General features: G+C 37.3%; 2 protein-coding genes across 5 annotated transcripts in view; both read left to right on the top strand.

Moving 5' to 3' along the window:
• The window catches only part of LOC141550285 (ectonucleotide pyrophosphatase/phosphodiesterase family member 7-like), a 50,927-nt gene extending 46,017 nt beyond the window's left edge, over positions 1–4,910 (top strand). The window contains 3 exon segments of the mRNA XM_074280752.1: positions 1,150–1,387; positions 2,175–2,310; positions 4,856–4,910. Of these exon segments, the coding sequence (XP_074136853.1) occupies positions 1,150–1,387; positions 2,175–2,310; positions 4,856–4,910 (429 nt within the window).
• Positions 4,911–7,606: 2,696 nt separating this feature from the next.
• EEF2KMT (eukaryotic elongation factor 2 lysine methyltransferase) lies at positions 7,607–23,627 on the top strand. Of its 4 annotated transcripts, none has more exons than XM_074280456.1 (9): positions 7,607–7,819; positions 9,741–9,803; positions 13,782–13,862; positions 14,256–14,357; positions 15,390–15,523; positions 15,614–15,906; positions 17,416–17,565; positions 18,723–18,799; positions 23,481–23,627. In XM_074280456.1, the coding sequence occupies exons 1-9, from the start codon at positions 7,742–7,744 to the stop codon at positions 23,565–23,567; spliced, it is 1,065 nt and encodes a 354-aa protein (XP_074136557.1). In that variant the 5' UTR covers positions 7,607–7,741; the 3' UTR covers positions 23,568–23,627. The 4 variants fall into 4 exon arrangements, with proteins under 4 accessions (XP_074136557.1, XP_074136556.1, XP_074136558.1 ...); XM_074280455.1 differs by lacking the exon at positions 23,481–23,627 and adding an exon at positions 21,379–23,440; XM_074280457.1 differs by lacking the exon at positions 23,481–23,627 and adding an exon at positions 19,715–19,979 and having other exon boundaries at positions 7,609–7,819.
• The last annotated feature ends 1,527 nt before the right edge of the window (positions 23,628–25,154 follow it).

Here is a 25,154-nt window from a genome sequence, read left to right as displayed (position 1 = left end):
TTGTACAATCCAAAAATCAGTCTTGTTTTTAAGAAGTCATTTTTTAAAATTCCTTTAACAATAGAAAAGAATATCTTCTCCTTCAAGAGCTTTTTTAAAAAATCAATCTTTTTATATTTAAACTGAACTATTTTATCACAAGGGCTCAAGTTTCTTTTAACAATAAGAAACATTTATTAAATGTTTACTGTGTGCCAGATACAATGCTAAACATTTAGTGATACAAAGATAAAAACCATAATAGTCTCTTCCCTCAAGGAATTTTAATTCTGTTGGAAGATGGAAAGAGTACAAGCAGGAATATCACATACAAATAAAATTAATTCAAAATATATACAGCATAATTTCCAGAAAGAATATATTTGTCTACACTACAAGGAGAAATCAATAATCCAAAACTGTAGGACAGGAAAAGTTTATAGGTAGAAGAGTAAAGATGCAACTCTATAATACAAAAATATTACTGACACAAAGCAAGACAAATCAAAGTAGCTTTTTGGCTTTCTATGAATTATCAAGACCACCCTAAAGCTTTGGTTGATTATGTGTGAGTTGTTATGATATTGAAACTGCTTTTTGTTTCATCTATGAGGCCTTCCACTGAGTAGTTGACTAAAAAATATCCATCAAATAATCCATGGTTTAGATTGCATAGGTCTAATCTTTCTGTATTCATCAAACCAGATTTTTTGTTACAATATATAGGACACTATACTTTCTGGATGGTAAAAAAATTTATTAATTATGATAAGAGATGAACAGTGCTTCAGTACTATTGGAAAATTATGAGTTGGATTGCTTGCTGATGTGTGTGTGTTAAAAGAACCAGGGAAAAGTTGAAATAATCAGCATCAATGGCCATCCTAAGCAGTCATTCTTGGTCTTCATATTACCGGAAGCATACTTTATTCCTCTAATCCCCTCAAGCTTTTTCAAATGAACACATATTCTTTTTTTCCCTCTATCCCAAAATTATGGAAATTTTGTTTCTGGGTAACTCCATCCTAGAAAGAGGGAAAAATCATTGTAGCTTAGATTTGCAAAGAAATTATGACTCTCAAAAGTTGCAAGATATTACACAAATACCATAGATTAATGATAATATGCTTTCACTTCATAGAATTATAACCTCTATTGACTCTTTCCTAGCGGTTCATACTATATGTCAACAAAGGGGATCATGGTTTTGATAATGCAGATATGGACATGAAAACGATTTTCAGAGCATTTGGACCTGATTTCAAGAAGAATTATCTGGCAGAGCCTTTTGACAGCATTCACATCTACCCACTCATGTGTAAACTCCTGGGAGTGACACCAGAACCTCACAACGGGTCTCTGACAGTTACACAGGACATGCTTGTGGACACTTTCAATCAGGACTCAGGTGAGACATAAAACCAGCAGCCAAGTACATCTGCAGAGAATCTACTTTAATAAAAAAAAAAATTAAGCACAACTGTGCTTCCTAATGCTTCTGTAGGATGACTGAGATTCTTCAACATCCCTTAAGCTTATAATCCCTCCATGTTCCATTGGAACTGAGAGAGTCACTTTTGTAGGAGGCATCTTTAAAACAAGAAGCCAGGGAATAATCCTTGTCTGTGCCCTGAGCTATCCAGAAGTAATAGAAAAAGGTAGACTGCTCTGTAATTTCTCTTCTAAAAGATCCATCTGCCTCTTGAAAAATTCATGTGTCCAAAAGTTTGGTGGTTGCTTCTCAAGATTAAAAAGTGGTTCTTTGAGGTGGAATCAGAAGCTTTATAATTGCATTCACTGCTGAAAAATAGAGCTCTGAAAATCCCTAACTCTAGGGTACTTAGCCTGATGTCTGGGCAGAGATCTATGGGTGATTTAAAAGAATCAAGCAATATCTTTCCTAGATGAGCAATATAACTCTTGAATAGACACTATCAGGTTATTTTACACAGTAAAATATTATTTTTTCCCATTCAAGATACAAACCCTATAAAGATGCTACTGTAGTGTGTTGCACATAATAAGGAAAAGAAAGGGTGATTTTCCTGGATCATTTCTAACAGAATAGATTTTGCTTAGATTTAGGATAGAATTTTTTCAATAATTAATATTAAATAAGAACTGACTGGCTTTCTTGGAGCCCCTGAACAGAGGGAACAAATATTTCATGAACTAACTACAAAAAACCTTTTCAGATTTGGTAACAGAAGATAAAACTTTGAAGACAAGTGCTTTTCAAAAAGCTGCCATTGGCTTGGCTGTGGTTACAGGGGTACTTGCCATCTTGTTTGTCTCTGCCGTAGGGTATACGGCTGTTAGTCGAAAAAAAAGGTAAGTAGACTTTGTGTTACTTGTGGTTCACCAACAAACATTTTTAAACACAATAATTTTATTCAAGGGAGACACATTTTGGTATTGTAGAAATAGCTAAGGTCTTCTTGTCAGAGGACCTGGGTTCAGATCTTGCCACTGACATGTACCATCTTTGTGATCTTAATCTCCCTGGGCCTTAGGTTCCTCATTTATAAAATGAGATTGTTGAACTTAATAACCTCTCATATGTGTCTTAAATTTATATATCTATGGGTGCTGAAGGGGACAAGTTCTTTGATAACATTATGGTGAAACGTTATTTTCAACAACTAAACTAATATTTAATTCTGTTAGTCAACAAGTACTTAATAAAAACACCTATTCACCTCACACCCTAGAAGGTCAGAGTGTGTGTTATTACTATGTTCCATTTTAAGCAGCCTTCATCACTGTTGCACCACTGCCTATGTGGCTATAAATTGTCTAAAAAGTTGGAACTTTACTTAACCTTAAACTCCATTTCAAAATCCACATTTATAGTAATTTATATTTGAACTATAAAAATTTGCTGTGAGCTGAAACATGACCTATAAGGTCTCTAAACCCTAAAGCAACATTTGAGAAAGAAATCAATCCATCGTTTTCCATAGAAACCATTAGCCAAAAGAGAGATAAAGGAAAAGTTCAATTTACTGATTCAACCTCCTATGCCTACAGCATAATTTTGGGGGGAAAAAAAGCAGTCATTTCATAATGTTAACTTACATTGAATTTTTAATGAAATAAAGCCTTGAATACTAACGTTAAATCCTGAGGGCAGTACACTTTCCAGTACGGTACAATGATCTCTTCTATATAAATACTACTTTGGATTTAAGAAGTTGGAGAGAAACCACTGGTCCAAACTTTTACTTAGACCTGAATACACTAGAAACTATCAGTCAAGTATATAGCCTCTTCCCTGACTCAACACACAGCTCAAAGTCAGGCTATTTCTGTTACTACTGATTTATCCTATACTAACAGATCTTTGTCTGCATGTCAAGACCAGAACCTCCCCAGTCCCAGTCATTTAGAGCCAAGAGAGGTTAAAGGTCCTGTGGTTATATTGCAATCAAATAGCAATCACACGTACCATTCTTTTGCTACCAAATTCAATTCAATATTTGTTGTGTGCTGCAGTAGCATGATATATGTTGTGTGTTACATGTGCTTACACAGGTGAAGTCAAAGGCAGGTAGAGAACAGAGGATGCAGGACCTATTAGGAAAGCTTCAATTCACATCCTCCCTATGACACATGGTGGCTATGAGCCCATAAATCTCACTGTCCCTACTAACTCTAAGACTACAACTTCCATTGAGGTTACTATTCTGCATTCCCTGAATGGAGCTTCCATACCAAAAGTTCCCCATGCTAATGAAATCACAAACCACCCCCATCCCTCTACTCTTCTCCCCAAAGTACAAGGCATCATGCTAAATTCTAGAGATACAAGACAACAATGACAATTTCTGCCTTCAAGTCATGTATATTCTAACACCAAGACATATATACATGTTAAGTGTATATACATGTACACAAATAAATTAATTCAAGACAATTTGAAAAGGAAATAAGCACTAACCACTAAGAGGCTCTAAAGATAGGCTCCCTACAGTTAAATACAAACTTCTCTGTTTGGCTGTAAAAGCTTTTCACAATCTGATTCTAACAAACCTTTCCAGTCGATTACACATTTCTCCCTTTGATTCAATCAAACTGAACTTCTTGCTGTTCATCACATGTATCTGCCTCTCAACTCTGGGAAACACTTCCTCACTCCTACAAAGTTCCATTTAAATGCAATTTCCCTTATATGAGGTCTTCCCTGATTTCTCCAGCAGCTAGTGTCTCCTGTCCCCCAACCCCCTCAAAAACTCCTCTTGCATTAGTTTTATATATGTAATATACACATGGTAAAGTGCTGAACCAGAGCACGTGTCCCACAGAGAGAGGCCAATCTGCAAACATTTATTACGCATGTATAATGTTCCAGGCACTGGGCACACAAAAAAATGATGATGATAATGATTAATCAGACTTGCACTTTAGGAAGATTATTTTGATAAGTCAGTGGACAATAAATTGGAGGGGGAAAGACTTGAGGCAGGAAGACAAATGAGGTGGCTATTAAAATAATCTAGACTTGAGATGCCGGCACCTAGCTATGTCAAAGAAAAAAAGGAAGTGTATACAAAAGACATTAGGAAGGAAGAATCCACAGGATTTGTCACTGGTTGGATATGGGGTTAAAAAAGAGTGAGAATTCTATCATGGCCCCTAGGTGACCGGAAGCATGATAATACTATAGCCAGGGCACATGCTGAGCCCCCTTATCCCTTTAAGGTATAAGTAGCTATCACTTAGCAAAGTGCCTGGCTGCCTGGCATGTAGTAGGCATTTAAATATTCTTAATTGACACATAGAGTATTATGGACTTCAGTGGATTTCAATAAACATATAGAAATGAAATCATATATTAAAAGTTTAACTAATCTGACCCTTTTACTTTCCTCCACAGGCAAAGAAATGAAAAGCAACAAAGCGACAAAGATTTATCTCTAACACAGTTCTAAACCCAGTACTTCAAAATGTGTATTTCTGCACTGAGATCCAGTCAAATCCTCTTTGCTCTACTTAATATATTTCTTGAAGGATATTAGGTATTTTTGTTATAAATAGGGTTATAAAATGTGTATATGTGCTCTGAATCTTAACACAGAGTGGGTAACTTAAATAATACCAGCTCAAATCTCTGTTTAAAGCAACAATGCCAAAGATGCAAAATATGATTTTGCTAAACAGTTTCAAACATATCATAATAAAAAAATTCTTCCTTTTAACCATTTTTCTAAGAAAAATTTCATATCTGAGTGTTATAGGTCTCAAGCCATCTCCTCATTAATCTTCCACAAGTGTGTTAACATATTTTTTTCTTTTTACAAAATAAATGTTTTGATCTCCTTTTTTAAAAATCAGCATTTCTCTAGCAAAAAAAATTTTTCTCTTGTAACAAAAAAGCATTAATAGTACCTAATTATATTATCACCCTTTTTGCAAAAAGTTTTGCATAGCATATCACTTGATCCTCACAGAAATCTGACAGAGAAGCTACAATTATCAAATCCTTTTTATGAGTAAACTGAGGCACAGAGAGATTGTGACTCACCCAGGGTCACACAGGTAAGGTCAAATACAGGAATCCAGCTGAGCCCAATACTGAGCCCAATACACCATCCAGGGGTTCTCAAACTATGCCCGCAGGCCAGATACGCCACTGAGGATGTTTATGCAGCCCACTGGGTTATGACAAATGGGCTGAGGGGCGGAGACAAAGTGGGAGCTTTTGTTTTTACTGTAGTCCCGCCCTCCCACAGTCTGAGGGACGGTGAACCGGCCCCTATTTAAAAAGCTTGAGGACCACTGCAAGTATTCAGTATGCCACACTGCTTCTCGAGTAAAAAAAGTTGGCCATGTCAGACAATAATGGTCCTCTAGCTACCTCTTTTCCTGCTTCAGCTTCAGGCCTCTGAATGTCTCTGCATTGCTCAGATTTCTGATGCCTTTCAATGTTGTTTCCCTTCATTGTCCAACTTCTCATTGTTCTGCTTATTTTGCTCTGCATCTTTTCACTTGCCATGTTTCTCTGAATTTTTCATGTCTTTTATTACCAAAAAATCATATTCCACTATATTCATCCCTTCTTTCCCCATAAATAGGAATCCATTTCATTCCAATCTTTACTATGTGTTCCATTGATCTATGCTTCAATTATTTAACCCAGTACTTCATAACTTTGTTTTAATGACTTCATTATTCAGTCATTTTTCTGTTGTGTCCACCTCTTGATCCCATTTGAGGGTTTTGGGTTTTTTTTTTTGGGGGGGGGGGTTTGTGAAAAATACTGGAGTGGTTTGCCATTTTCTTTTCCAGCTCATTTTACAAATAAGGAAACTGAGGCAAATAGGGGTTAAGTGACATGCCCAGAATCACACAGTGTCTGAGCAAGGTTTGAACTCAGATGGGATTGCCTGTCATCTAGGGGAGGGAGTAGAGGGAGGGAGGGGAAAATTTGGAAAAGTGAATACAAGGGATAATGTTGTAAAAAAAAAAAAAATTACCCATGCATATATACTGTCAAAAAAATTATAATTATAAAACTAATTTAAAAAAAAAAGGTTTGACTGAGTCTTTCTGACTCCATGCCCAATGGTCTATTCACCACTAGTTGTCCCAATTATAATATGGCATTTATCCTTCCTTTTTACATCGCATCCCTGGAGATTCCTGACCTTTTATTCCAGCCAATAATTGTTATTGCTTTGTCTAGCCTTTCCCCCATCCCCACTTTGAGGACCCTCCTCTAGTTTTACTTCTTTGCAAAGATCTCCTCCGGACCTTAGGACCTTCTTCCAGGACCTGTTCCCAGAGCAATAGCCTCCCTTTAGTCTTTAGGTCTCCCCAAGGCCCCAGAGCTTTGAATCGACTTCCCAATAAGCGAATTGCGCCTCTAGCGATAAAAATACGACCCTAGGCCCCGCCCCCAAGTCGAATAGCCTATCATAGGTCCCTCCTCTAAAGCAAACACCTGCTTCCATTTGCCCCGCCTCCAAAGCGAGTCCTTATCCTAGGCCCCGCCTCCAAGCCAAACGTTCCATCACGGGCCCCGCCCACAGAGCAAAAGTCCGCCTAGGAAGCCCCGCCCTTAGAGAAAATATTCTACCTCAACCCCGCCTCTAATGAGAGTGACCGCCCCTTAGTCCCGCCTCCTAGCAAATATTCTGCCTCACCCCCGACTCATTAACCCAACCCATAAATCCTTACTCAAAGAAAAATATCTACTTCCAAAAAAACTCCCAGGCAAGAACCGATCACAAGCCTCGCCTCGCCTCCAAATCTTCTCCCTAGCACCGTCTCTACGGCCCCGCCTCCAAAGACAAAGATCCGCCCCCAGGCTCCTCCTTCGAGACAAAATTCTCATAGCCCTTCCTCCTGCTCCTCGAATGCCCATTTCTCAGAGCCAGCCCCCACAAATTACCTTCCCCCTACCCTCTTCTTCAAAAAATACGTAAACCCGCAAGCCCCGCCCTTAAGGAAGTACTTCCTATAGGCTCCTCCTCCGAAGGAACATATCTATAGGCTGCCCTACAAGCCCCGCCTTCAAGCCAATTACCCTATTAAAGGTCCCGACTCTAAAGCAAACGCCCGCCCCCACGCCCGCCTCGAAGCCAAAGGAGCCTCTCCTATATCTCCTTCCCCTAAGAGGCAAGTGTCGGCACCACAGACCCTGCCTCCCAAATAAACACTGGTTCCCGAGATTGCTTAGACCCTCCCTAATCCCGCCCTGGTCGCCGGAGCTCCGCACTGCGCAGCTTCCTCAAGCTCGGAGGCGGCGACGGAAGAGAGCATGGGCTCCTCGGCTTTGATGGAGGCTTTCGAGCGCCGCTTCCTGGCGGCGCGGCCTCTGCCGTCCTTCCCGTGGCGGGTGAGGGAGTGAGGGGAGGCCCCCGGGTCTCTGGGACGTCCAGCAGTCTCCCTTCCCAGAGACCCGGCCGGGCAGAGGTAGGGGTTGGAGGGAGGGAGTGGCCTGTGTCGGCCGCGGGCCGGGGAGAGGACCGGGGCCGGCGCTGTGGGGCGCCGGACGGAAGGCGATCTGCTGCGGCCACCGGCACATGGCCACGAGCCGCCGCGGCCTTCCATCCGGAGCCTGGAAATTCCCCGGCCTGGACACTGCCGAGCAGCCAGCTGGCATCTGTACAGCGCTTCCTTTGGGCCAGGCTCCCACTGACCCGTGCTGGCTACGCAAAAAGAGGCAAACTCCTCCTCCGCCTCCAGGAGCACCATTCCTTACAAACGCCTGTGTGCAGAGGAGATAGGACCCTCCCGCCGTTCTCCTCTTCACATGTGCTCAGGGTCACATAGCTATTTAGTGTCTGAAGCTACACTTGAACTCCGGTCTTCCAGGCTCCAGGCCCAGCCCTACTGAGTCACCTAGAAGTCTTATTAAGATGAATGAATGAGTGAATGCTTCAAAGAATCGTTTAGCCCATTAATGGGAAAAGAAGCCATTCACACAGACCTCCCAAGCATCCCCCTCAACTTTAAAATGGAAGTATTATGGAAGGAGGCATGATTATTAATGCCTCCCAGCATTGTCCTCTGTTTAAAATAAAAATTTTGTAATTTTAAGTAAATGCAGAAAGTAAAATGTACAAAATTGTAAAGCACCTCACAAACCTGAAAACATAAAATAAATACTAGCTAACTTACTATTATAATTATCCAATTTTCAGAGGTCATGAACAGTTTGGGATAAGTTTGGTTGTATTTTTTTTTTAATTAACAAAATAAGATCCCTCATTGCAAAACGAACATTTTACTACTTTTTTAATCCTGAGAAGTTTTTCAAAATTACAAGGAGTAGAAAAGGCATAAAATAGTCCTTTAACATGGCTAAAATTTCAGTGGTCCTCAGACTTTTTAAATAGGGGCCGATTCCCTGCCCCTCAGACTGTGGGAGGGCTAGACTATAGTAAAAACAAAAGCTCACACTCTGTCTCCACCCCTCATTCCATTTGCCATAAGGGGGGGGGGGGCAGAAACATCTCAACTGGCCAGATGCAGCCTATCAGGGTGTAGTTTGAGAACCTCTGCTGCCAAAAGATATCTTCCCTGCAAGGTGTGGGGGGAGGGTAATAGAGATAAGGAACTCTGACTTACGGACTTAGCACCTTTGACACTGCTTTGGCAGCAAATTTTCATTCTGCCAGTATTATAATTATGATTTAAAATGTTTTTACTTTATAATTCTCTTGATGTGGAGTGAACTAACTGTAGCTATACATTCTGAGTATTTTTTGTTATTACCCTGATTCAGATGTAAAACACTGTCAGAGTGCATCCTCCTGTACTGGAGTGACCTAGGGGAGAGGTCAAAAATCAAATAAACATAGAAACACTTGATGTTATTGTGTTTATACAGACACAGGCCTATTGAAAATAACTTTCTTTGGTTATGCCCAAGTTAAAAGTTTATTAATAAGGAAAGATATTTCCATATTAGTTGGTATAAGAAGCCCATCTTCCTCATCTGTAAAACAAGGGAATTGAACTCCAAGATCACTATCATTTCTTCTTCCAGTTCTGAATTCTGGTTCTGAATGGGCTGTCTGAAAAACCATTAATTTTCAGTTGTTTTGGGTTTGTTTGTTTCCTCTCCTTGTCTTCAGCGGTATTGTCTAACATGTTAAGGTTATATTTTCTGACTAAGATTTCCACTTGCTCTTGGCCCAGGGTCTCCAGTGAATCATAACATTCTTTAGCAAAATGTACCATTTACAAGTTTAATGTTCCTCAGAAAATGTCCTTGACATTTTTCTTCATGTTTTTTACTCTCCTATGAATAGAGCCTTGAAGAGAAATTAAAGAATTCATTGGATTCTGAGCTGCTGCTGAATATTTTGCAGAAGGTAAAATAAAATAAAAAAACAGATTTTAATGCTTTCTCACTTTTGAGACATTCAGGCAGACTAAATCTCTGCAAGGATGTGCTTCCACCTGCATTGGGGTGTCAGCACAATAGACAGGTTGGGATGTTTTGTTTCCATGGATAAAACTATCAGAATAGATTAAAAATATACTAGAAAAGAGGGAATTTAATGCATTTTTAAAAAACCATCTGCAACATAAAAAAAGGCTGACAGGTACTACATAAAGTAACTGGCTTAATAGATTTTTTAAATTTACCCAGAAACGTAGGAGACAGTTGACACACATGAATGTAAAAATACAGTGCTTTACTGAAGCATAAGTAGATAAGCCTTAGGTCTGTAAACTCTAATCTTTCTCCATATCTGTGTGGGCATTGGTGTAGAATCCTCTGTAATGAAAACTCTTTTCACCTCATGGCAAGGCATCTAGAATTTGTAGTCTTAGAAAATTGACTGTCCAAACTGGGACTGTAGGATAACTCACAACTCAATGTCCCTTCCCAGCAGGAAGTAGTTTCAGAAGATCAGACCATGACCCCATGCCCCAAAGGGAATTGGGCCCCATTTTGTTTGGAGGGAAACTTGGGGTGAATGGACTTCAGCAAAATACTGCTCAGTGCCTGAGTGGGGTCTTCATTAAAGAGCAAACTGAGCCTGTGCTAATCTACACCATTGGACCCTAGTAACCAGCTTTGTCCCCATGATGTCACCAAACTTTGGCTTCAGTTCATCTATGTAACTCTTTAACCCCATAGACTACTGTATTTCACTCCCTGTTACTTGACACTATTTAACAATTATTCTGGGATTTGACTTCTAACATTTTGGCATTGCTGCTGCTGGACCCCCTTTTGCTTAGAGACCGCATCCCAGTTTTCAAGGTTTCTTTAACAAATTAAGAATGGGGAAACTGATTTCCTGAATGGTGGACTGAGTGGGCAGAGAGAAACTGGAAACATTGATAAAAATTATCTCCAGGGCAGGCAGGAAGAAGGCTCTAATTTCAGTTTAATTCCATAATCCCATCCTCTGGAGAGAATCCAGTCAGAAATCCAAGTTATGTTATGGACCAAGTTATGTTTTTCTCTATAAAATAGTTTATGGTCCAGGACTTCTGAAACTGCCCTCCTTTTGGTCAGTCCACCCTAACACAATGCCTCATGATGTCTTTCCCCTTACTCTTTCCCCATGCCATGTGGTATCTCTCCTTTCCTTACCCCACTTCTCTTCTTTACAGCTAATTAACTCTTTTGGGATGCTAAGTCCCTTTCAGGATTTTAGCCTGCCAGCTCAGGGCATGTCCCAATCTCATGGAGTGCTCCCTTTCTATTGAATAATTGTGAGTCCCCCTGAGGAACTTATCTTTCATATGCTCTCCCATTCTATTTCATATTTGCCATTCCTAATATCTTTTGTGCCTCTTATTTTATCTGTAACCTCTTTCCCTAAATAAAGCTACCTTTTACCAAAGAGGAAAAAAAAAAAAAGAAAGAAAATTGTCTGAGGGGATGGAGGTTAAGTAATAATAAGGTAAGTTAAGTAGCAGAAATAAAAAAGAGGTAGCAGGGATAGGAAATACCCAGATCCTACAGGATCAGGACTAAAATTTGTTAGGAAAAAAAAAGTAGGACTAGTAATCATTGATCTGAGAAAAGTCAAACTTAAAGATTTAGTCAAGACAGAAACCTATATGTCAGTCATATTGTTTTAGATGCTTGTTTACATATAGGTAAATGGGCATATATATCTCTCTGTGTGTGTTAAGTATATGTGGTAAGTATACAACCATATATGTATAGGTAGGTGTATAGATGTATATATAAATATATCTTTGCTTAACTGCCTGCTTGGGGGAAGTAGGGGAAATGAAAGGGAGAAAAAAAAATAAGATGAAAGGTGCACAGCAGAGAACAAAAGAATAATCTACAAGGATGCAAAGAAAAGATGGACATTTATGAATATAACCTCTTTTATTATTTTATATGCTTTCTTGAAATGGAAATTTATTGTTATACATTTTGAATCCTCTGCTAGGCACATGACAATGTTTTGTTTCATTTTATTTTCCTTTTCGATCTTTCTTTTTCTATTCTTTTTTCTTATTTTGTAATTCAATAAAATTTTTAAAAATAATCATTTTTTAAAACTAAATTATATTAGGGAACATTCATTTTTTCAGATCTGCCTAGGAAACTTAAAAAAAAAATAGTAAATACATTCATATGTAATAAATATAATTTGTGGAGAGCCAGGAAAAAAATTGCCTGAACCAAAAAGTTGATGAAAGTGATGGTTTCAGAAAAAAACTGAAGGCACTTGTATGAACTAATGAAGAGCAAACTGAGTAAAGACAAGAGAACAATTTGTACTCTAACAACATTTTTTAAATGAACAATGTGAAAAGACAACTTTGGTAAATGCAGATATCAACCATGATTCTAGAGGACAAATAAGAGAGAATGTTTTCATCTCCTGACAGAAAAAGATACATTTTTGCATATGACCAGTAGAATAGTTTGTTTGTTTGACTATGTATATTTGTTACCAGGGTTTGGAGGGGAATATTTTGAGGGGAGGAGAGAGAAGTGATAGGAAGGTTAGAGCCTAAAGCTAGCTAATTGGAAAACAAAAAAATTGCCTGGATCACTGAGATTGTGACTTGCCCACATTCTTAGTGATGGTGTGGATTGGTGTAAGAACACCAGTACCCAGGTTTTCTTGACTGAGATTTGCCCACTATCCATTAAGCTATGTACTCATTAATATTTGTAAATATGAAGTGCCAGGTACAAAGCAGTCACTCTGCCTTTGCTTCACCTGCACTTAACAGCTTATCTTTGATTATATAATAAAAGTATAAATCACATATACTATACAGATTTTGCTTTTTATTTTAGCAACAAGTCTTTGTCTTATGTGTGAAACAAAGATGAAATTAACATTATGAAAAACATTTTAGATGGGAAGAGAGGAAAACGGCATAAAAAAAAAATGGAAAAAGAGAAATTAGGCTCAGCCTAAAAAGAAAAATAGAGCAGAACTACACTTTTGATTTTCGCTTAGAGTTCTCACTCACAGAAGAGACAAATGAAAAATGGTGAAAAGCTTACTATGAGCAAAGCGCTAAATATTTAAAAGAGAAAATGGAAATGTTCTCTGTTCTTAAGGAACTCACATTCTAATTGGGGAGAAACAACACATAAAAGCAAGTTCAACTGTGAGTCTAACAGAGTCAGGTAGCAAGATTCAGGCATGCTTAGATTTCATCAAAATATTAAATGCAGTGAGGGAACAGATGATAAGGCTTGATGGTTTTCCATCTAACCAGAAGAAACAGAGATAGTGACTCCCATTTCATCCAAGTGAGGTGAGCAGGCAAGCAGCCTAGATAGGATACATCCTAATTACATTTATATTGCATTATATTCTCAGCCAAACAAGATAGTTTGTTAGAATTATAATCTCTTAATTGCATATACATGTAGATTGGCTAAATGGCAGGTTTCTTTCATGTAATTTTGTGGGTTTTTTCACTCATTGGAACCCCAAAGGAAATCTGAGCAGATCTTTCAATCCCTGCCAGAGGACAGGGTCTTTCTTTAGATAGAGAACCATTTTTCTCAGTGTTCCTTTCTCTGGTGAAACATATTTCTTGGAATATTGTTTTTTAATTCTGAAACAACCTTTTGAGTGTATCAAGTATGTTTATAACTATGTGTGTCTACTCTCCATTCTCCAAATCAATAATCAGTAAGACTATATTATCTAGAACTTTGGTAAATAATGAAAATACTATTACAAAAGTAAGATAGGCCCTGCTCTCAAAATCTGCTTACTTTAAAGTCATATCAATTTTGGACTGTTCCTATAAATAAAAGTTTGCAAAACTAAGGAATAATAACATAATTTTTAAACTATCTCGATTTTTAAAAATCTCCTATTTGTTATTTCTCACAGACAGTCCTGCATCCACTGTGTGTAAAACATCCACCATCAGTGAAATACACTCGGTGCTTCCTCTCTGAGCTAATTAAGAAGGTAAAGAACAAATAGTTCACTTTCACAAATAATACCCTGTACCAGAACAGTGTATGCTCTGAAGGTGAATAGAGTTTCTGGAAGTTTTCCTGACCTTCCCTGAAAATGAATTGCATTTTGAGGGTAAAGCTAAACATCCTTGTTCCCTACTGGCAAAGAGGTTTCCAAGATGATAATTATGTGTTGGCTGATGTCAGAATCTAAGCTCACAAACATAGCTTTATCTGCCAATTGTCTGCTTCCAGAATGAGGACTGATCCACCACAGCTGTCTGGAGAGGAGAGTTTGTCAGTTACACCATTCTTTACTACCTAACCAAGAAATGATTAATAATTGTCATTTAATCCTCTTGGCTGAATCCTTGAATTCCTGCTCACTCTTGTATATCCACAGCACGAGGCTGCTCACACAGAGCCTTTGGATGAGCTCTATGAAGCATTAGCTGAAATTCTTTCTGCTGAGGAATCTACCCAGGGCTACCGGAATTATTTGCTGGTAGGACAGTTTCACCTATTTTCCACACACTTTGACCTAGAAATGAGCCTGTCTTCTCTGCATCATTCCTCTTCATGTACACTATGTCCAAGTTGGGCTAATGGTTCCTTATATATGATACTGCATGTCCCAACTCCATGCCTCTGCATTGATTGTCCCTCATGTTTGGAAGACACTCCCTCCTCACCTCCAAACCTGAAATTTTCCTCTTTTCCTTCAAAGTGTAACACAAATGACATTTGTAAATGAAACAGTTTGGATCTTCTCGGTTGCTAGTGCATTCCCTCCTCCAAATTACCTTGTGCAAGTTATTGTTTATACAAATACACATAATATCTATTTATTTATCTATATATTCAGAGACACAAAATACACATTGTCTCTGGCTAGACTGTAAATTGTTAAGGGCAGGAACCCTTTCACTTTTTCTCCATATCACCATGAATAGTTCCTGCCACAAAGTAGCAATACTTTTTACTTGGTAGGCAAAAATGCCTTGTCTCTAATAGTACAAATGTTATCTCAACAGTTGAGAGAGACAAGGCATTTTTGCCTACCAAGTAAAAAGTATAGATATAGATATATATAGATATATAGATATATATCATGTGGACTAATGACATCTTCTGGAACTAAACATGATATATTTGTTTATATCACACACACACATGCACACACACACACACTTCAAGAACAAGCAGAAACCACTCAGGTTCAGTTCATTTTCCTGCAGAAACATAAAAGTTTGATGGCAGAATGATATGTGTAGACTTAACTGATGATCCAACTAGAGTTCTTGGTGTTCTGTAGGGAACCACAAAGATAAGATAATTTGAATATTATGTTTTATGTTGTTGAATTTGTAAAAGCCTTAATGGCCAGAGGAACATGTCATAGGTAACTAACAGTCTAAGAAGACTCTTAAGTCAGATTTATATTAATTTGCTATTCATTTAATATTTAAAGAAGCAGGTGGTTTACTTTGTTTAAAAAAAAAAAAAAAAAACTATTTTGTCTCCCTCCCTCCACCAGCCCTCAGGAAATTCAATCTCACTCTGTGAAAGTACAGCAATCATTTCTCATGGAACCACAGGCCTGGTCACATGGGATGCCGGTCTCTACCTTGCAGAATGGGCCATAGAAAACCCAGAAGCCTTCACTAATAGGTAACAGATGGAAGCTGAAGCAAACGGGAAAAGTGTGTTGATACTTGAAGAAATATTAATTTTCTGCTTTTATTTACTTCCCACACCAAGAAGAGTCTTGGAACTTGGAAGTGGAGCTGGTTTTACAGGCCTGGCTATTTGCAAGATGTGCTCTCCCACAGCATATATTTTCAGTGACTGTCATAGTCAAGTTCTTCAGCAACTCAAAGGAAATATCCTCCTAAATGGCTTCTTGCTAAACCCAGATTCTACTGCACCCCTGCAACCTTCAGACAGTACATTGGTCTCACCAAAACCCATTGTGATGGCTGTTCAGTTGGACTGGGAACAAGTTACTACCAAACAACTCTCTGTCTTCCAACCAGATGTCATCATTGCAGCAGGTATTGACCAAGACACATTAAGGTGGAGATGAGGAATACACTTGCACTACCCAAGACACATTAAGGTGGAGATGAGGAATACACTTGCACTACCTCCCAGACTAAGAGAGGAAAGTTGCAATTGTGTAAACTGTTAAAAACAAGAAAGCATAATTTTGAATGTTTAGAAAATTATTTTTCATTTCCCATAGTAAAATATATACAATGGACTGTTATCATTGTTAACCTTGAGTAACTAAATACATAAAATGCTCATTTCAAGTTACAACTATACAGATTGATTTCCTGTGTGTATGTATTAATTAGGTGAATGATCTCTAGTTATGATCAGTAAGAGAATGAACAGTTATGTCGCAGACCTCAGTTTTGAGATGAAATGCCCCAGGGCTTCTAGCAGAAAGTCTGACTTTCTAATGAAGTCACAGTCTGTTGGAGGGATGTTTTTTTCATCATTTCAGCAGGGTTGTTTCTTGCTCTGCACTTTACTTTGGGAGTACAAGCAGTACACGACTTAGTACTCTTAGAAGATCCTATTGAAAAAAAATCTCTGCTGAGATTTCTGGCTACTATACTTCTACAGCCAGAGAACATGAGAAACTTGTTTTCTTCCTTTCCCATTTTCACTTCTTAGATTTCTTATCATGCCTAAAGAGAAGCAAGTATTTCCATTAAGAAAGTGCTTTCCTCACAACTATCCCATTGCGGTGAATAGTGTATGTGATAACCTCTGAGTTATGGGTCAAATGATGGTTTGACTTGTTCATAGTCACACACCCAAAGCTCTTTTCGATTTAACACCCTGCTTCCTAAACAGCTTCCATTCATGTTGCATTTTCTGTTTCTAAAACACTTTACTGACTTCCCTACTTGAAGATAGCTTCAGAGACAAGCATCATTTTAAGAATTACTCATGTAGAAAAAGAAGTTCTTCCCTGATCATATTGAAATCACAGTACACTGTTATTGTCTTTTGTTCATACAGAACCTGCTTAGCATCACTGATTGAAGTCTCTTGAGGGTCTATCTGCCAACCTTAAAATTCTCTGATTATTTCTATTGTAAAGGTTGATATTGATTCTCCATTTCATTGTGAGACTTTCAGCTATCCCAAGGTGTTAGAATGGCAAAGTCTACCAAAGGAATAGGCATTTCATCCTAATGATTTTTTTAAAATTCTTCTTTCTTTCCAATCATGGGCTGCAACCATTCTAATAAACTGGAACCCCCCAAAAATCATCAGAACATAGAATCATAAATAAAAGCTAAAAAAAAATTTCTAGTCCCTTCATTTTATGTATGGGGGTCACAGCAGTTAATGAATCATCCCAAAAGTATAGGGTGGTAAGCAGCAGAGAGGAATTCAAACCCAGATCCTATTCCAACTAGTGGTCTTTTTAATATCTCAGTCCTAGAAAATAACCATGCTTCCCAAGACAAAAATGTATATAACAGTTTTGTGTTTAAGTAATAAACAAAATGGAAGTGAATAATCTGAATTTCTCATTGTAGATGTGCTATATGATCCAGAGATCATCCTCTCCCTCATTGGAGTGCTGCAAAAGCTCTCTGCTTGCCAGGCAGATCAGAAGCCTCCAGAGATATACATTGCCTTCACTGTAAGGAACCCAGACACTTACCAGATGTTCAAAATGGAGCTTAGTAAGTATATTGATATGGAAATGAGAATATCTTTAATCTGGTTGCTTTCCTCAAGGAGACAGACCTAGGACTGAACTAAAAATGTGCATACTAGACTTTAGAGAAGGTAAAAAACAAGGAGGTCAGAAAAGTGAAGAGAAAAAGAATGGTATGACTCCAGAAAATTACTATTGATGGCAATGTTTCTGGCCACAAAACTTAACTTCCAGACTGGTTGTAGCTACTGCTAAAGGAAGAAATAACTCAGGGTCTGCTGTCAGGAATCAAGCATAAATAGTTTTTAGGTATTTGAGTTCTATATTAGAACTTTTTTTTTTATTATTTACACAACTAAAATTGCTTCTATTCTCCAATATTGAGTCAAACATGTTACAAACATGTTTTTTAAAAATCCCTTTAACTCTTTCCCTTAATTTCTTCTTCCCTTTTAGCCTTAAAGCTAAATATAAATTTATTATTCAACAGAATATACCCCAGACTACTCTCCACCTTTCTAATTATCTGTTAGTACAATAGCCAGAAAAGATTTTCTCTTAAGAAATACAGTTTTTACAAATTCTTCAGTTTCTATCATACAGCCAACAGCAGGAAGCAATTAACACTCTCTGTGAGTTTTTTTTAACTCAACATTTCAAATAATTGAATGTTTCTGTCATTGCAACAATTATATGTTGCATTTCACAAGTATCTTACTAGAAATCAAATTTAACAAACACTTCTATGTACTAGCACTAAGGCCTTTTTGAAGGCCTGAAAGAGTGAACCTTGACAGTAGAAGCATAATTAATGAATTTGGTAATGACTCTCCTATTCTGCAGATTTTAGGTAAAATCCAGTTGCATCGAGAAATTTGTAGATAATCTCTAAAGTGAGATTTCTTCTAATTTTTAAAAAATTCTCTTCATAGTAATTCATATATAGGATTATATCAGTCATATAATTTTATATCATTTTGTTCATTAGGAGCAAAAACAATCACAAAAATCTCTGCATTGGTCAGAATCTGATGGTCTAACAGCTTAAGTATAAGTACAAAGCACACAGCTCCGTACTGTGTAAGTACAGTACTCTGTACTGACAACCCTTTACAAATGCCTCCCTATACATCTATAACTCTAAAGCACCAATATATTAAGATATTTTCTATTTGTTTCTAGGTAAAGTTGGGATTGGATGGCAGAAGCTTCCTAGTCACAACCAGAAAATGTTTCCATATGAAAAACATTCAGAGATGGTAATTCTAAGATTATTGGTGTAGATTGTGTAAATATTTCAAGGCTACTATAAAAGATGAGATGATTATTAGGAAACAATTTATGTTGCAGTTCCTGCATAAAACTTGAATTATTGGAACAATTATTTCCTTATAAAGAAAAAGGAAATGTGACATGTAGCTGTTGCTCTATGAACAACTCCCTATAAATCACTAAAAATGAGTGAAAGTATAAGTATTTTACCTGTAAAGATAAAAGTCAGAATCCTTTTTCCTCCCATTAACATTAGCACACATGAATCATTTCAACTTCCAAGATTTTGACTTCTGAACTTCCTTTCTCTGCTGCAGCCTCCCCACTTTATTCTGAATGTAACTCCTGGTCCCTCGCTGGCTCTTCTTGCCACCCTCAGGCACCTTTAGCAATCAATTTAAACATGTTCTCACTAGCACCTTAGCACCTTTTGGCCTTTCTCCTCCATTCACTACTTCCTATCCTAGATTAGTGTCAGTAAGTTATCTGAACTTCTGGGCTATCATGTGTTACAAGGGAAAATCCTAACTCTCTGCTAATGGGCTGTATTTGTGTTTTCTGGTTTCAGCTGGGTCCTTGGTATTTCCTGTGTTCATTAGTTTATCACTTAACACATTCTCTATTTTGGACATTTCAAACTTTTCTAATGTCCCCAAGCACCTAATCTCATCCCTTAATCTTCTGATGGCATTTCCTACTTTTCTTATACAGTCAAGATTACCTGATGTGAACTCTTAGTGTCCTTTTCCATCTGGAAGAATTTCTGTCTTCCCATTCTTTCTTCTCCGACTTCTCAAAGGAAGAATTACAGGATTTTAGAGTTGGAAGGGGCCTTAAAGATAAAGCCTACCTCCTCGTTTCTTTTTAGAAATCTTCCTCCTAAATATGCACATTCCCCTAAGGTTCTCTCCTCAGCTTTTGCTTCTGTACTTGCACCAGCATCACACATCTTCAGCTAATAGCTCCATGGAGAAGATGGCCAAGTCTACATCTCCATGACCCCAAGCTTTCCAGATCCAAACTTCCAACTACTTCCTGGAAAGTACTTCAAGGAAACAAGTCTAAAACTGCCCAAAGGCATCAAAGAAATAATCCTAATAATAAGTAGCATTTATATGCTGCTTTAAAGTTTGTAAGTCTCTCATTTATTAAATTGAACTTCATTACAATCTTGTGTGGTAGGCGATCTTTTTATCACTATTTTTATATATAAGGAAACAGTCACAGAAAGATTAAATGACTAACCAAAAGTCACCTAGGTAAGGAGTGTTTGAGGCAGAATTTGAACTCAGGTCTTTGTGTCTCCCAAGTCCAGCACTGTGCCATACCCATATTTAGCTACCATAAAGATTGCAAAGCACTTTGTAAATATATCATTTGATCCTCACAACAATCTTGGAAGATAGGTACTGTTATTATTCCTATTTTACTAATAAGGAAACAGAGATGGTAGTTAAGTTCAGAATAACAGCTAGTAAGTGTTTGAGACTAGATTTGAACTCAGGTCTTTGTGACTTAAGGTATAACATCTAGCTACAAAAATATTTATGGTAATTTTTCCATATTAGCAAAAACCTTGAAATTAAGGGGCTGCCCATCTACTGGGGAACAGCTAAACAAATTGTGATGTATGAATGGATTAGAATATTATTGCACAGTTAAAGTAATAAAATTGACATTTCAGAGAAAACTGGGAAAAGCAATATCAACTTACTACAGCTTGAAATGAGCAAAACTAGGAAATGTATGATAGCATTATAAAAACAACCTTGAAAGACTTGAGAATTCCCATCAGTGCAATGACAAACTACAATTCTAGAGGATGTAACATAATGAAGCATGCTACTACCTCTAACAGGTCCATGGACTAGAGATACAGAATAAGGCAGAATTCGTTTGGACATGGCCAATGCAAGAATTTGATTTGCTATGTATTTTTGTTAAGAAGGTTTTTATTTTTTATTGTTTTTGTTTGGAGGTGAGAGAAATATGAAAAGAGAAAAATGCTTGCTTTCTCAAAAACTTATTCCTTTTCTTGTTTTTTTTTTTCCTGTATATGAACAGTTTTACTATCTTCTCTAGCTTAAACAATCAGGCATAGCTGAAATAATTCTCTTTCTTCCCAAAATTTCAATCCCCTCCTTACTACAACTGTAGTTCAGGCCCTGTTGCCCTCTCATCCTGCTTTTTTGTTGCTTTGCCTTTAGAAAGCTTCTAGTGTTACATGAATGTAAGGTTGTTATTTTTCATAGCCTTGTTCAGATAATATTTCTTCCGTGAAGCTTTTCAAAATCCTTTCTGAATCTCAAGGCATTCTTTTCCCTTTCCTATATATTTAATCATTGTCTAATATATTATACATGTTTCTTCCCTCTATAAAACTATGTGTTACTTAAGGACAAGAATGCAATTTTTTCAACTTTTTATCTATAGCACTTTAGCATGTTGCCTTTTACACAGTAAATTTTACATAAAAAAAGTTTACTAAACATAAATCTTTAGCCAAAAGATGAAGGTCCCATCACATTGGACTTATTCATTACCCTCTTCTCCCTCCCCTCATCAGGCAGTGAGACCCTACAAACCTAGCTTTCTTTTACCATTCCCACAATGGATGCCATTAGAAAATGAGAGACAAGACAAGGATGAGGATAGAATGCAATGGAACTCAAGAATCTTAAGTCCAACATCTATCTCTACCTTCAGCTGAGCTTGCAAGGTCCTTAGAATTCATAAAGACCATTTTCTTCATGTTTCACAAGTTCATATAAACTGCAAAAAACAAAACATGAAAGGATTGAAACCTCCCTTGGAGGAAGAAACAAAGGATCATTACACCCTCTTCCTGTTATAATCTCCTACTTCTAAGTGCAAAGGGAATGAGAAAAATGTTTTTAATTTTTTCATTGTAATATGCATCCAATAAAGGTTCTGATAAAGGCCTCATTTCTAAAATATATAGAAAATTGACTCAAATTTATAAGAATTCAAACTATTCTCCAATTGATAAAGGGTCAAAGGATATGAACAGAAAATTTTCAGATGAAGAAATTGAAACTATTTCTAGTCATATGAAAAGGTGCTCCAAATCACTATTTATCAGGGAAATGCAAATTTCCCTCTGAGATACTACTACACATCAGTCAAATTGACTAAGATGACAGGGAAAAGATAATGACCTGGAGGGGATGAGGAAATACTGGGACATTGATACATTGCTGGTGGAACTGTGAATGGATATAACCATTTTGGAGAGCAGATTGAAACTATTCTCAAAAAGTTATCAAATTATGCATACTCTTTGATCCAGCAGTGTTTCTACTGGGCTTACATCCCAAAGATGTCTTAAAGGAGGAAAAGAGACCCACAAGTGCAAAAGTGTTTGTGGTAGGCCTTTTTGTAGTGGCTAGAAACTGGAAACTGAGTGGATGCCAATCAGTTGGAGAATGGCATAAATTATAGTATATGAATGTTATGGAATATTACTGTTCTGTAAGAAATAACCAGCAGGATAATTTCAGAGAGGCTTGAAGAGATTTACATGCACTGACGCTAAGTGAAATAAGCAGAACCAGGAGATCATTATACATGGCAACAAGAAAGCTATACGATGATCAATTCTGATGGATGTGATTCTCTTCAACAATGAGATGATTCAAATTAATTCCATTGTTCAATATGAAGAGAGCCATCTACACCCAGAGAGAACTGTGGGACCTGAGTGTGGACCACAACATAGCATTTTCACTCTTTCTGTTGTTTGCTTGAATTTTGTTTTTTTCTTGATCCGATTTTTCTTGTGCAGCAAGATAACTGTATAACTATGTTACATATATTGGATTTAACATATATTTCAACATATTTAACTTGTACCGGACTACTTGCCATCTAGGGGAGGGAAGGAGGGAAAATTTGCAACAGAAGCTTTTGCAAGGATCACTGTTGAAAAATTACCCATGCATATGTTTTGTAAATAAAAAGCTTTAATTTTAAAAAGGAGGAAAAAATATGCATTTAATAAATAAAAGGTAAATGTCAACCCTCAAAGACAAGCTCATCCACACTGGTGATTCACTCCATACAAGGTCCATTAGCTGTAAAACAGTGACAGCCTCAGGCTCTGTCTGGAGTTCAGTTCATCTACAGAAGCTCTAAGTATATAGAAATGTCAGGTAACTTTCACCAACCCTCCCCCCCTTGTTTTATAACATACAAATTCTAAAATCTCCACCACTGTTAATGTACTGCACAAATTAGTGAGTGCCATTCAAACATAGCCACCACCTTCATGGGAAGATCCAAGCCCACTGGAAATCTGTGGAAGCAGACACCAAAATGTGCTGATCCTACTAAAGTAGGAAAAAGGAAACAATTTAAGAAAGATAAACCAATATATAAAACAATCCTAAAGAGGATCTGTAGACCTGAACTACTGATTCTGTGGGCAACAAATGGCCTGTAGGTTAAAGCAGCAAAGTCTCCAACCATCTTGCTATGGGATAAAAAGGATAAAATAATTCTACTAAAAAGAAGGATTTTTTTTCCAAAGGCAGGATAGATTTCTTTTAATCTATTTGTATTTCTTGCTAATGATTATTTAATTAATAAATTAGTCCCTGTGAAATTTATGTTCTAAATACAGAACACTGAAATTTTTTGTCAAATTAGGTCATAGAGAACATAGTACTAAAAAATCAGGAGAAGAAAATCTTACTATGCCAAACCCAGCCGTTCAGACAAAGAATAAAGGAGTAGAAGATTCTGGGAGAAGAAAGAACACATTCTTCATTGGCAGACTGCACAGGGATTTTTTTTTTAATTTTAATTTTATTTTATAATTATAACATTTTTTGACAGTACATATGCATGGGTAATTTTTTACAACATTATCCCTTGCACTTACTTCTATTCAGATTTTTTCCCTTCCTCCCCCAACCCCCTCCCCCAGATGGCAAGCAGTCTTATATATGTTAAATATATTACAGTATATTCTAGATACAATATATGTGTGTAGAACCGAATTTTTTGTTGCACAGGAAGAATTGGAGTCAGAAGGTAAAAATAACAGTTTACATTCATTTCCCAGTGTTCCTTTTCTGGATGTAGCTGGTTCTGTCCATCATTAATCAATTGGAATTGGATTAGCTCTTCTCTATGTTGAAGAAATCCACTTCCATCAGCATACATCCTCGTACAGTATCATTGTTGAAGTGTATAATGATCTTCTGGTTCTGCTCGTTTCACTCAGCATCAGTTGATGTAAGTCTCTCCAAGCCTCTCTGTATTTCTCCTGTTGGTCATTTCTTACAGAACAATAATATTCCATAACATTCATATACCATAGTTTACCCAACCATTCTCCAATTGATGGACATCCATTCATCTTCCAGCTTCTAGCCACTATGAAAAGGGCTGCCACAAACATTTTGGCACATACAGGACCCTTTCCCTTCTCTAGTAGTTCCTTGGGGTATAAGCCCAGTAGTAGTATGGCTGGGTCAAAGGGTATGCACATTTTGATAACTTTTTGGGCATAATTCCAGATTGCTCTCCAGAATGGTTGGATTCTTTCACAACTCCACCAACAATGCATCAGTGTCCCAGTTTTCCCACAGCCCCTCCAACATTCATCGTTATTTGTTCCTGTCATCTTAGCCAATCTGACAGGTGTGTAATGATACCTCAGAGTTGTCTTAATTTGCATTTCTCTGATCAATAGTGATTTGGAACACTCTTTCATATGAGTGGAAATAGTTTTAATTTTATCATCTGAAAATTGTCTGTTCATATCCTTTGACCATTTATCAATTGGAGAATGGCTTGATTTCTTATAAATTAAAGTCAATTCTCTGTATATTTTGGAGATGAGGCCTTTATCAGAACCTTTAACTATAAAAATTTTTTCCCAATTTGTTACTTCCCTTCTAATCTTGTTTGCATTAGTTTTGTTTGTGCAGAAACTTTTTAATTTGGTGTAATCAAAATGTTCTATTTTGTGATCAATAATGGTCTCTAGTTCTCCCTTGGACACAAACTCCTCCCTCCTCCACAAGTCTGAGAGGTAAACCATCCCATGTTCCTCCAATTTATTTATGATTTTGTTCTTTATGCCTAAATCTTGGACCCATTTTGATCTAATCTTAGTATGTAGTGTTAAATGTGGGTCCATGCCTAGTTTCTGCCATACTAATTTCCAGTTTTCCCAGCAGTTTTTTATCAAATAATGAATTCTTATCCCAGAATTTGGGATCTTTGGGTTTGTCAAAGATTAGATTGCTATTTTTATTCACTATCTTGCCCTGTGAACCTAACCCATGCCACTGATCAACTAGTCTATTTCTT

The sequence above is a fragment of the Sminthopsis crassicaudata genome, chromosome 1 (assembly GCF_048593235.1).
Source record: "Sminthopsis crassicaudata isolate SCR6 chromosome 1, ASM4859323v1, whole genome shotgun sequence".
Taxonomy (NCBI): domain Eukaryota; kingdom Metazoa; phylum Chordata; class Mammalia; order Dasyuromorphia; family Dasyuridae; genus Sminthopsis; species Sminthopsis crassicaudata.
The sequence above is the reverse complement of the archived record's forward strand: the minus strand, read 5'-3'. Positions and strand labels throughout refer to the sequence as shown.

What these genes read in the sequence shown, in the direction of transcription:
- EEF2KMT (XM_074280455.1), top strand. Translation starts at nt 7,742, where the DNA reads ATGGGCTCCTCGGCTTTGATGGAGGCTTTCGAGCGCCGCTTCCTGGCG. An exon ending in CCAGAAGCCTTCACTAATAG is followed by an intron (nt 15,524 to 15,613) that starts GTAACAGATGGA and finishes TCCCACACCAAG; the next exon opens with AAGAGTCTTGGAACTTGGAA. An exon ending in ATGAAAAACATTCAGAGATG is followed by an intron (nt 18,800 to 21,378) that starts GTAATTCTAAGA and finishes TCCCCTCATCAG; the next exon opens with GCAGTGAGACCCTACAAACC.